Consider the following 12,283-nt stretch of genomic DNA (forward strand, 5'->3'; position numbering starts at 1 on the left):
CTAGCTGTAGGATGTGTCGTGGTTGTGCCAGGAAGCAAGAGCAATAGCTTCACATAGACAGCGCTACCGTCTGCCAGGCTCTACTCGGGCTGCTTTTCCTAGAGAAACTCAGGTCATGGTCAGAACGATCCACTGAGGTAGATACTGTTATTCTCATTTTGCAGATTGGGAAACTGAGGCACATAAGAAAAGCAATAGCATCAAGGTCATAGGCCCAGTTGATGAGAGAGCCAGGATTTGAACCCAGGGAGTCAAGCCCCAGAATCCATGGTCTTAAATAGCATCAATACTTCCTGCTTCATCTCCCCAACACATACAATGAGGTATGAGGGGGTCTGCAGTAAGTTAAACTCAACAGGAAGCAAGACCCACCCACTCCCCCAGGCTCCCCCACTTAGCTTCTCCTCCTGCCTGGCCAGGTCGCCTCACAGCCTAGAACGCCCCAAAAGAGGTAGGCTCTGGGGTCAGAGACTAGGCACAGACTTGACTGCTGTCCCCTCGCCCTTTTTTTTTTGTTGTTGTTGTTAAGTTTTGAGACAAAGCCTTGCTCTGTCACCCAGGCTGAAGCGCAGTGGCGTGATCTCGGCTCACTGCAACCTCCGCCTGCTGGGTTCAAGTGATTCTCCTGCCTCAGCCTCCTGAGTCGCTGGGATTACAGATGCGTGCCACCATGTCTGGCTAATTTTTGTATTTTTACTAGAGACAGCGTTTCACCATGTTGGCCAGGCTGCTCTCGAACTCCTGACCTCGGATGATCTGCCCGCCTCAACCTCCCAAAGTGTTGAGATTACAGGCAAGAACCACCACATCCAGTCTTGACTGCTGCCCTTACTAGCTATGGGGCTGTGGACAAGGTGCCTCTCAGTGCCTCAATTTTCTGGGTCTGTAAAATGGGGCTCCTCTTGGGTCCATGTGTGATGATTCAAGAGAATGAAGGAAAAAGCATAGGACTGGGCACACAGCAAGCACTCAGCAGAGCTCCCCTACATAATAACTGGTCATCACTGTGGTTCAAGGACCAAGATGCAGGATGTGGTCCCAAGAAAGGCCCTTGTCATGATGACGTTTCTGTGTTTGAGAAATAGAACTTTAAAGTTTAAAATTGGCCAGGGGTGTAGCTGATGCCTGTAATCACAGCACTTTGGGAGGCTCAGGTGGGCGGATCACCTGAGTTCAGGAGTTCGAGACCAGCCTGGCTAACATGGCGAAACCCCATCTCTACTAAAAATACAAAAATTAGCTGGATGTGGTGGTGCATACCCATAATCCCCAGCTACTCAGGAGGCTGAGGCAGGAGAATCGTTTGAACCTGGGAGGCAGAGGCTGCAGTGAGCAGAGATGGCACCACTGCACTCCAGCCTGGGCAACAGAGTAAGCCTCCATCTCAAAAAAATAAATAAATAAAAATAAATAAATGAATAAATAAAAAGGCCAGGCGCGGTGGCTCATGCTTGTAATCCCAGCACTTTGGGAGGCCGAGGTGGGCAGATCATGAGGTCAGGAGATTGAGACCATCCTGGCTAACAGGGTGAAACCCCGTCTCTAATAAAAATACAAAAAGTTAGCCGGGTGTGGTGGTGGGCGCCTGTAGTCCCAGCTACTCGGGAGGCTGAGGCAGGAGAATGGCGTGAATCTGGGAGGTGGAGCTTGCAGTGAGCCGAGAATGCGCCACTGCACTCCAGCCTGGGCGACAGAGCGAGACTCCGTCTGAAACAAACAAACAAACAAAGTATACCCTGTAACTCAGCTGTGCATTAAAAAAATTATCTTTTTCCCTTTTCCCTGGGATATTATTCTGTCCCAGGGCCCCCATTTCCATGAAGTAGCCAAAGAAAAAAAAAATTGGTCAATCCAAAGAAATTCAGTATCTTCCAGTATTGATTTCTTTTCTATGCTAATGATTCTCTTTTTGGGTAACACTTAGGAATTCAAGAATCAAGATCCCTCCTAGGGCTGTGACTTCCTTCTCTCAAAAAGACTCCCTTCTCTCCTTGCTCTCCTCTCCTAGATGGCTTCTGCACACAGGGAAAGACGACAGGGAAGCAAAAGTCAAGGCAACACGTTTTAAAAATACACCATCCAATTTCGAGAAACTAGATTTTCAACAGGTGAAAACAGTAGCAGAATAAACTGCAGAGTCCAGATCATCTTGTTGCATTGCCCAATGGAGTTCAAACAGATTAATTTGTATCAAGAGCATAATTACAAACCAGGTATTATCATGCAAGGTTTTCATATTGTTTTATGGAATTTGAACTGGGGTGGGGTGCAGGAGGGAAAAAGTAAGGTTTTTGGAAGGTCTTTGGTCTTTCTATCTGGAAGGCAGAAAGGACTTTGTTTTATCCTGAGTTCATGAACTGATTTTTGGTGGTAAATAACACTTTTTTTTTTTTTTTGAGACAGACTCTCACTCTGTTGCCCAGGTTGGAGTGCAATGGTGCGATCTCAGCTCACTGCAAACTCTGCCTCCTGGGTTCAAGCGATTCTCCTGCCTCAGCCTCCCGAATAGCTGGGATTACAGGTGCCCGCCACCACGCCTGGCTAATTTTTGTATTTTTTAGTAGAGACAGGGTTTTACCGTGTTTGCCAGGCTGGTCTCGATCTCCTGTCCTTAAGAGATCTGCCAGCCTTGACCTCCCAAAGTGCCAGGATGACAGGCATGAGCCACTGCACCCGGCTGCACTTTCTAGAAGGGTGATCTCTCATAAAAGAATTCACTGACCATGGCAGTCTACGATCGCATCTTTCCTTCAATGCCTTCACTTTGAAAAATATAAAAGGTGGCCTTTGTCAGTCTTTACATATTTGGGGGATGTCTTCATTGTCCAACAAAGCCCAACAGTCTCATAGCCATGGATACAATCTGCCTCTCTCACATGATGGACGTAGAAACTGAGGCACACACAGTGAGGGCCGAGTGCTCAGTCAGGTTGTCCGGTGCTTGTCAGGCGAAGTCCCAGATGCTTCATGGAGAGATGTCACCATGAGGACAGAGTGCTGAAATGGGCGCGAGTCTTAATACCCCTCCCGGGATTTTCTTTTTCTTTGTAGGAGTATGAGAGAGAGAGAGAGAGAGAGAGAGAGTGTGTGTGTGTGTGTGTGTGTGTGTGTGTGCATGTGTGTTTGCAGCCTAGCTGTCAGGAGGTCTGGATTAGAGAATTCTCCATCCTTCAAAGGAAAACCGTCTTTCAGAGTAAGTAGTAGCAGGAAGAGATGGATGACAGTAACTGGATTTGTAACACCAGCGAGGCCAACCCCAAACACACACAACCATCACCCTACACATGGATTGTCTGTGCCAGGAGAACAAAGTACAGGCGTGAAGAGTGCTAACTTCAGAACACCCCAAGATCAACTAGATTTTTCTTTTTGCCATTGTTGAGGTGATACATTTACTATTCGAATGACTTTTGTTGAATAATGTGATATGTTCCATCAGTCCTGGGGAGTGAAGACAGTGAGTCATAAAAGTCTGCCAGACACAGATGAAGGCAGACTAAGACGGAACCTTGTGGACAATCTCAGGTTAGCAGGTAATCAGATCATTCACCCATCTGTCCATCTGTTTATCCATTCAACCCAGAGATTCACAAGCACCAGGCTCCATGATGGAATATTTTATAAGCAAATGGCTATTAAGTTCTTGATTTTCCTCCACATGTTCTGGAAAATCACCAGGTTTCCAGGTAACGATGGGATTGTATTTGTCAGCACAGAGCTGGAGATGTGGAGAAAAAAATCTCCAAGGGGTAGCTCTTCTCTCCTGGTAGGATTAGTCAAAAAAAAATCTTAGATGTGCAACTATGGGGAGATCAGTGGTGCTAACACAGGAACACACATCTTACTGGCAAAACACTGTCCTTTTTGTTTTTTTTTCCTCTGTAAAACGTTGCTCTTATTGGGAGCTTGAAAAGCATTATCATAAAAAGCCATGGGAAAGGAGAAAGGGAGAGAAAAGAGAGGGGAAGAGGGGGATAAGAATTACCCAGGTTTGGACAGGGACTCTGGTGATGAGGCCCAAGACGATTCATTTCTCCCTGTTCGCTTCCCAGGCTTCAATCCCATCTGGCTCCTTTAATTGAGTTTTCTATTGCAATGCACAAAACAGATAGTTTTCCAAAAGCTTGCTCAAAAGCTTCAAGGTGGTCCAAGAATGAATGGGAGGAGCACTTCTTGAAGTTCAAATGGGACAAGAGAAAAAATATCAAGAAAGCGGTGCGGGGAGTGAGCCTCAGAGGGGAAGCTGAGACAATGAGGAAAGCAGACCTTCTGAGACATCCTGGAAGTTCCCTCCACCCTCTGAAATGGAAACATGACCAGCTACAGACAGATCAGCTCTTAGAGGGGAGGAAAGAGCCCCAGGGTTCAGGAACCAGGAGCTCTGACTTCAATCATCCCTGATGACTTCCTTTTCCACTCTGAGACTTCAGTTTCTTCACTTATAACATTAGAAACTTGGGCTAGATCAGGGGTTTTCTGCCAAGTGCAGAGGGGGAGCTTTTGGGGAAAGGGTGGTATCTAGTCCATCCAGAGTGTGCACTTAGGAACTTGTTTCAAAAGCTTCAACTGCTAAAAAAAAAAAAAAAAAAGTACTTAAGAGGCAAGACAATCTTTCAAAATCACGTTCAGCCCACCAGTCCCACGAATTCAAGCTTGTTTTCCCAGTTGCAATGGATGAAATAACTATCCTGCTATCTTTCTTCAAAAGGATTAATCCTGTGCTCAGTGAATCTCTGTGGATTGAAGGGACGGATGGATGGGGACAGACTGATAAATGACTTGATGACAAATGACATAAGATGGTGAGAACCTGTTTGATCCTCGGTCTGGCTTTGCCCATGCATCCAGTGGACTTCCTTGGCCTGGCTCACTTTCTTCACTTCCCAGAATGCATGCAATAAATAACACTACGTTTTTTAAGTCACTAGAAAAGTAAATGTCACCCTCTCCCCTTGAAAGGGCAAAAAGAAAAACTGAACTGATTTTTTGGGTGTTTGGAAGTGAGGACTTTTTGCATCTCTATGCTCCTCTGCTAGGGTAGACCATCGAAGGCTTGGAGTAGCTTCTCACACTTTAATTGGCCCATTTCACATTTCTACCCCTCTACGTAGGGTCACATAAAAGCTCTACTTTTATTTCCGACATGGGAAAATAAGACAATAAGGAGCTTTATAAGTGCTGAATTCAATGGGGGGTGAAACATCAGGGTACAAAAGCCAGAATATAAGGATGCTACTATTTTGAAAAACGTCCAAAGCGAAGTTGGACATGTCCAAAGTTACATGTAACTTACATATATGGTCCTTAGCCTTTTGCAGGTACACCCTCTGTACAAGCCGAACATGGATTCGGAGAGCAACACACTCGTCTCAGCTGCCTTTCCTGGTCAAACTTTTTCCTTCTGGTGCTGTCTAGCGACCTATGACGCCAAGCTACCGCGTGGTGGCGCTGTCTGTCCACTGCTGCCCACCGGCACTTTCCAAGACCACTGTCTCTTTGTAATTCAAGGTGAGGCTATGCAGTGTGGGAGGATGAGCCAAGAAAATTGAAGAGAAGGAGCTGCCAATAGATCACTCTAGAATTCCAGGCAGGGTAGTGTGATAGGTTCAAGAGAAGAGCTTGCCTGCATAAAATAAAATTGAGAGCACCCTGTGTGACTGCAGATAAAGAATAGAACAGGATTGCGCCCAAGTGATTGAAGGGTGGGAGGGGCATTTTTCTGCTGTGAAAGGGTGGGAACAGTGGGATCAAGGTGTCAAAGTATTTTCTCCCCAGGCACCTTACTGTCCTCAGGCTGGGTCTCCACTTCTCAGGCTAAACGCTATTCTCCAGGGAGACCAGGCTGGGAATGCTGAGACCCAAGTTGCTAGGCAGGGAGGAGGTCAAGATCAGCAACTTTGAGGAAGGAAGGGTCTCCCTGGGATGCTCCACGAGTCTGGGAGACTGAGTGCTGCCCGGGGCAGGTCTAGGCATTGCGAGAGCAGCTGCGTGGAGGCTTGGAGGGAGCCAGTGAAGGCAGCTTGCTTGTTCAAAGATGTTAGAGTGAACTATAATTAAAATGTTTCCATGTGAGTTCCCTGAGACTCCTCCCTGCCACAACAATGAAGTCTCCTTTGTAACTTCTCTACATGTAACCTGCAAGCATACTTTCAATAATCTACAGGATGCACACCGGGAGTCTCAGCTACTTGGGAGGCTGAGGAGGGAGGATTATTTGAGCCCAGGAGGTCAAGGCTGCATCAAGCTATGATTGTGCCACGGCACTGCAGCCTGAGCAACAGAGCAAGATCCTGTCTACACACACACACAGACACACACACACACACACACTCTACTGGAGCAAAACTAGAGTGGCTGCTTGGATAGGCAGACACACATGTAATGTGTCTTACACATAAAGACATGCTCATCTACTGGCTAATGTTGATGAATGACCAGGAAAATATGTCAATTGCCATTTTTCTTTCTAAATAAAGGGTTGCTTTGTTAACGAATGGCTGCTGTCTTAAATAACTGTTAATATATCAATATACATATTTATAAGCCAGGGGAAAGGATTTATCTGACTTATGATCTTTACTCTTTGATAGGAGAGGCAAACATATATCTTAAAATTGGTTTTGATGCCTCCATGTGTAATTGAATGAGCTATATTATGTCCAAATGTAGACTAATCAACCATGCACCCTTTACCAAGTGTCTGGGTGCTGATTAGCATTAGCTGGTCTGGTCATATCTTGGGGATGTGTTTTGTGGACTATCTAAGGCACACTAAAGTTTGCAGCCAGCCTCCTCTGCTGTGCACAGCCTGCTCTGGGATGGCCGCTGCACCTGTAGGTCAAGGCGGGTCCATGCACTACAAACGTCTCTTGACACGTGCTTAGTCAAAGCTTAAAACAGGAAGTGGTATATGAAGCTGAGTGTTTAAGTATAGACAGCCTTGCTCTCCCTGTTGGTTTGAATGATGCCTGCCACTGAGTTAAGTGGGAGCTGAGGATGTGTCTCCTCTCCAGAGAACACGTTCTTCAAAGTGACGATACTTCAGAAAGGAAAACCACTTAAGCATGCAATTCCCCAAGTGCATACGGTTAGAAGAATTCCTTTGTGGTTGAAGCAGAAGGAAACTGCTATGGGACCAGAACAGAAAGAAGCAAGCTGGGGCCAGGCACACTGGCTCACACCTGTAATCCCAGCACTTTGGGAGGCTGAGGCGGGTGGTTCACGAGGTCAGGAGATCGAGACCATCCTGGCTAACAAGGTGAAACTCTGTCTCTACTAAAAATACAAAAAATTAGCCAGGCATGGTGGCGGGCGCCTGTAGTCCCAACTACTTGGGAGGCAGAGGCAGGAGAATGGTGTGACCCAGGAGGCAGAGCTTGCAGTGAGTTGATGTCATGCCACTGCATTCCAGCCTGGGGGACACAGCGAGACTCCGTCTCAAAAAAAGAACAAGAAAGAAGCAAGCTGTGTTTCCCTCGAACTACAGGCCTCCCTCTGCTGGCTGAGAGTCTTCCTAATTCAGGAGACAATGACTTCTGAATGAACACCTTGGTGCGAGCTGACCTGGCCAGGTAGGGAGGTGGACAGAGGTGAAGGAGCTGGGCAGGGCTCCAGGAAGGTGGGGAAGTAACAGCATCTGTACACCAGATGGCAGCAGCCACACACACATGATAGGCGAGGTGCCTGCCTGTCCTCCCGGGTCAGAAACCCCTTACGTGGGAACTGAAGACAGAGCCTTCTCGGAATAGTTCCTTTTCTCGTGGGTGGCTATGATGCCATACGCAATATCTACATGAAGCCTCTTGCTTCAATAAACAGGGCACAAGCAGGAGGTCATAAGAAAGACAGCTGGCCTCAAGAGTACTGAATGATGAATCTGGGCGAAAAACAGGGATTGTGTCCACTAAATTAGGGGTCTACACGCTTTCTGAAAAGGGTCAGAGAGCCAGGCACGGTGGCTCACGCCTGTAATCCCAGCACTTTGGGAGGCTGAGGCAGGCAGATCACTTGAGCTTAGGAGTTCGAGCCCAGCCTGGGCAAAGTCAATCTCTATCAAAAAAATACAAAAATTAGCCGGGTGTGGTGGCATGTGCCTGTCGTCCCAGCTGCTTGGGAGGGAGGCTGAGGTGGGAGGATCGCTTGAGCCCAGGGGGTTGAGGGTGCAGTGAGCCATGATTGCACCACTGCACTACAGCCTGGGTGACAGAGTGAGACAACGTCTCAAAAAAAGAAAGAAAAGAAAAGAAAAGAAGAGAAGAGAAGAGAAAAGAAAAAAGGAAAGGGGAGGTTAGATAGTATATATTTTCAGCTTTGCAGAGAAAAAGAAAAAAGGGAAGGGGAGGTTAGATAGTACATATTTTCAGCTTTGCAGATAGTAAGTATTTCCAGCTTTTCAGCCTTAAGATTTCTCTGGCCATTAGGCAGATCGGCCACTGTAGCACATATGGAACCACAGACAATATGGAAACAAACGGGTATGTCTGTGCTCCAATAAAGCCTCCTTTCCAGAAACAGGTGTTGGGCCAAATTTGGCCCACAGACCATAGTTTGCCAACCCCTCCACTAAAGGAGTCAAAAACGATCTGGCTTAGTTAGCTTGGTGCACATGTACCCTGGGCCTGTACTGCGTAACGCTTTCCCCAGTCTGTGTAAATGCAGTCCTGCTCCCCTCTCAGTCCACTCCACAGCATGAGATCAACCTACGTTTCCTTGTCACCTGGACTCAAATTCTCCCTTCTCCCTTTCATGCAACAACAAAATCAGCAGGCAAACGCTGTCTGTGGGTTCTGTACACAACAGCTCTTCCTGGGACCACAGGTGCACACCCTGACGCCTAGCTGATTTTTTCATTTTTTATAGAGATGGGGTCTCCCTATGCGGCCCTGGCTGGCCTTGATTTCTGGGGCACAAGCGATCCTCCTGCGTCAGCCTCCCAAAGTGTTAGAATTACAGGTGTGAGCCACCACGCCAGACCTAGCATAATTTACTAATGTCTTCTTTTCCCTTTTGCCCTGATGTGCCTTCTACACACATCCTGTAACAATGGGTAATAAGTAGTAGACTTGGCAGTCTATATTTGTGCTCAGTGAAAAATTCAACTTGGCAATAGACAAGGGGTGGGTAAATTTCAACCCAAAGGCCCACCACCTATTTCTGTAAATAAACTTGGATTGGGGCACAGCCACGCCCATTTCTTCTTCTTCTTTTTTTCCTTTTTTTCTTTTTTTGAGACAGAGTTTCACTCTTGTCCCCAGGCTGGAGTGCAACTGCACGATCTTGTCTCACTGCAACCACCACCTCCTGGGTTCAAGCAATTCTGCCTCAGCCTCCCAAGTAATTAGAACTATAGGTGTGTGCCACCACATCCGGTAATTTTTTTGTATTTTTAGTAAAGACAGGTTTTCAACCTGTTAGTCGGGCTGCTCTCGAACTCCTGACCTCAGGTGATCTGCCCACCTCGGCCTCCCAGTGCTGGGATTACAGGCGTGAGCCACTGTGCCCGGCCAGCCACGCCTATTTCTTTACGTATTATTTAGGGCTACCCTGGCACTTCCACGACAGTCAGTCAAGTAGTTGTGACAGAGATCATATGGCCCACAGGCCATCTGGAACTTTAAGAGAACGTTCGGCAGCTTCTACTCTAGAATGGCAGCTACTTTTTCTTGGCACTTTGAAGACAGCATTCCCTCATCTTCAATTAGAGCTCAGAAATCTTCTGTGAGTTGAACTGTTGTTTCTGCGTAGAGAATCTGTCTCTGCCTCTGGTATCTCCAGATTCTGTCGCAGTCCCTAGTGGATAAGGTCTGGGTCTGCGTCTCCACCCAAATCTCATGTGGAATTGTAATCCCTAACGTTGGGGGCAGGACGTGGTGGGAGGTGATTTGATCATGGGGGCGGCTTTCCTCCTTGGTGTCTTTTGTAAAACTATTGTATTATTATAAATCTATCTCTTATTAAGCATTAAAAAGTGCTTTCATTTGTGCAGCCTTATGCAGCTTTTTTTTTTTTAATTAACCTTTCATTTTAGATTAGCTTTAGGTCTACAGAAAAGCTCAAAGATAGTACAGACAGTTCCTGTATACCCTGCCCTCAGTTTCCCCTATCGTTAGCATCTCACTTTGGATGGAACATTTGTTACAACTAAGGAACCCATATTGGTGCATTCCTTTGTTTGCTTGCTTGTCTGAGATGCAGACTTGCTCTGTTGTCCAGGCTGGAATGCAATGGTGTCATCTTGGCACACTGCAACCTCCGCCTCCAGGTTCAAGAGATTCTCCTGCCTCAGCCTCCTGAGTAAGCTGGGATTACAGGTGCCCACCACCACGCCTGGCTAGTTTTTTGTATTTTTAGTAGAGATGGGGTTTCACCATGTTGGTCAGGCTGGTCTCAAACTCCTATCTCAGGTGATCCACCCGCCTTGGCCTCCCAAAGGGCAGAGATTACAGGCCCTTTTCTTTTCTTTTTTTGAGACAGAGTCTCGCTCTGTTGCCCAGGCTGGAGGGCAGTGGTGAGATCTCAGCTCACTATAACCTCTGCCTCCTGAGTTCAAGCGCTCCTGCCTCAGCCTCCTAAGTAGCTGGAATCAAAGGCACCCACTACCACACCTGGCTAATTTGTGTACTTTTAGTAGGGATGGGGTTTCAGAAGCACGTAGGCCAGGCTGGTCTCGAATTCCTGACCTCAAGGGATCTGCCCCCCTCAGCCTCTCAAAGTGCTGGGATTATAGGCGTGAGCCACAGCACCTGGCCATGTGCATTATTTTTTTTTTTTTTTTTTTTTTTGAGGCTGAGTCTCGCTCTGTCGCCCGGACTGGAGTGCAGTGGCCAGATCTCAGCTCACTGCAAGCTCCGCCTCCCGGGTTTACGCCATTCTCCTGCCTCAGCCTCCCGAGTAGCTGGGACTATAGGCGCCCGCCACCTCGCCCAGCTAGTTTTTGTATTTTTAGTAGAGACGGGGTTTCACCGTGCTAGCCAGGATGGTCTTGATCTCCTGACCTCGTGATCTGCCCATCTCAGCCTCCCAAAGTGCTGGGATTACAGGCTTGAGCCACTGCGCCCGGCTCATGTGCATTATTTTTAACTACACTACACAGTGTATTCAGATTTCACTAGTTCTTCCCTAACGTCTCTTTTCTGTACAAAGATCCCATCTTACATTTAGTCTCCTTATATTTAGTCTCCTTCATCTACTCTGGATGGTTTTTTAGACTTCCCTTGTTTTGGGACCATCCTGGCAGTTTTGAGGAGGGCTGGTCAGGTATTTTGTGCCTCAGTTCGGGTCTGTCTGATACATTTCTCCTGTAAATAAGTTTTCTTATTTCTAGTTTTGTGAGTGCTATCTTTCCTGCGCAGCATGTTTCCCTATGTGGTTTGCTTCCATTTTATTTTCTATTTTATTTTCTATTTGAGTGTAAGTGTAACTGCATTTAAGACTCCCCTTCCTTGCCCCAGGCATCTGCTGTGGCTGGTTAGTGGAAGAGTTAGAGCTTTGTGTAGGTGAGGACTTTATGTTTGTTCCTGCTAGAGCCTAAAAGATTTCTATTATCCTAGGCCAATATTTATGTTCTTTATTTGAGGTTTCTGGTACAATAGGGTATAAAAGTTTATACCGTACGTACACCCTTGTGTGATGCAGGTCTAAGGTTTTCCTATCCTGCACATTGTTTACTATGCCTTATACACTGTCTCTCTGTCCAAGATCCTGGAGAGAGGACAAGCTGCACATGCAAGTTCCTGGACCAGTGGGTGGAGTTTTATAGCCCCTTTTACAGAAGGCAATACCTGTACGCCCTGGCCTTTACGCTTGGCTGTTTCAGTTCCCTGACATCCAAGGGCAAGGCCATGGCTCCATCTGCTCTACGGGCATGAGGTCCAACCCTCAGTCTTTTCAACCTCTATGAGGATCTGAAACCACCTTCCACGGTGTCTTTGATTTTTCCCTTTATTTCTAGCATCTGGCACTTCTTTCTCCTTAGTTCTTGGCTGTGTAGTAAAAACCAAGTTTACTCGTGTGTTTGTTTGCGGTGGGACATCCATGTCAGCTGAGCTCACCATGTTACTGGAAGTACTAGTGACAAATGTTCAGCTTTTTGGAAGATTTCTGTCATACGAATTGTGTTTTCTGCAGTGACTAGCACAATACGGGACACATACCAGTACTCACTAAAGAACGGATGCATGAATGAATGAGCGGAGACCAGGACTGCTCAGAAGATAGCTAAGCATTTGCAGCCTCAGTGGAGGCTGGACTGGCTGAGTCTGGGAGATTCTGGGCAGGCAGGGGC

General features: G+C 46.9%; 1 protein-coding gene across 7 annotated transcripts in view; it reads right to left on the minus strand.

Moving 5' to 3' along the window:
- Positions 1-12,283, minus strand: part of SLC39A11 (solute carrier family 39 member 11) — a 453,549-nt gene that overhangs the window by 67,841 nt on the left and 373,425 nt on the right. Inside the window, exon 8 of one of the 7 annotated variants that reach the window (XM_033181995.1) lies at positions 3,076-3,763. The exons of the other annotated variants lie outside the window; for them this stretch is intronic. Coding sequence (XP_033037886.1) covers positions 3,619-3,763 — 145 coding nt within the window. The 3' untranslated portion in view covers positions 3,076-3,618. Of the gene's footprint in view, positions 1-3,075; positions 3,764-12,283 lie in introns of those variants that run through there. 7 annotated transcript variants of the gene reach the window in all.

This window comes from Trachypithecus francoisi, unplaced genomic scaffold, assembly GCF_009764315.1.
Source record: "Trachypithecus francoisi isolate TF-2019V2 unplaced genomic scaffold, Tfra_2.0 Lachesis_group20, whole genome shotgun sequence".
Classification (NCBI taxonomy): domain Eukaryota; kingdom Metazoa; phylum Chordata; class Mammalia; order Primates; family Cercopithecidae; genus Trachypithecus; species Trachypithecus francoisi.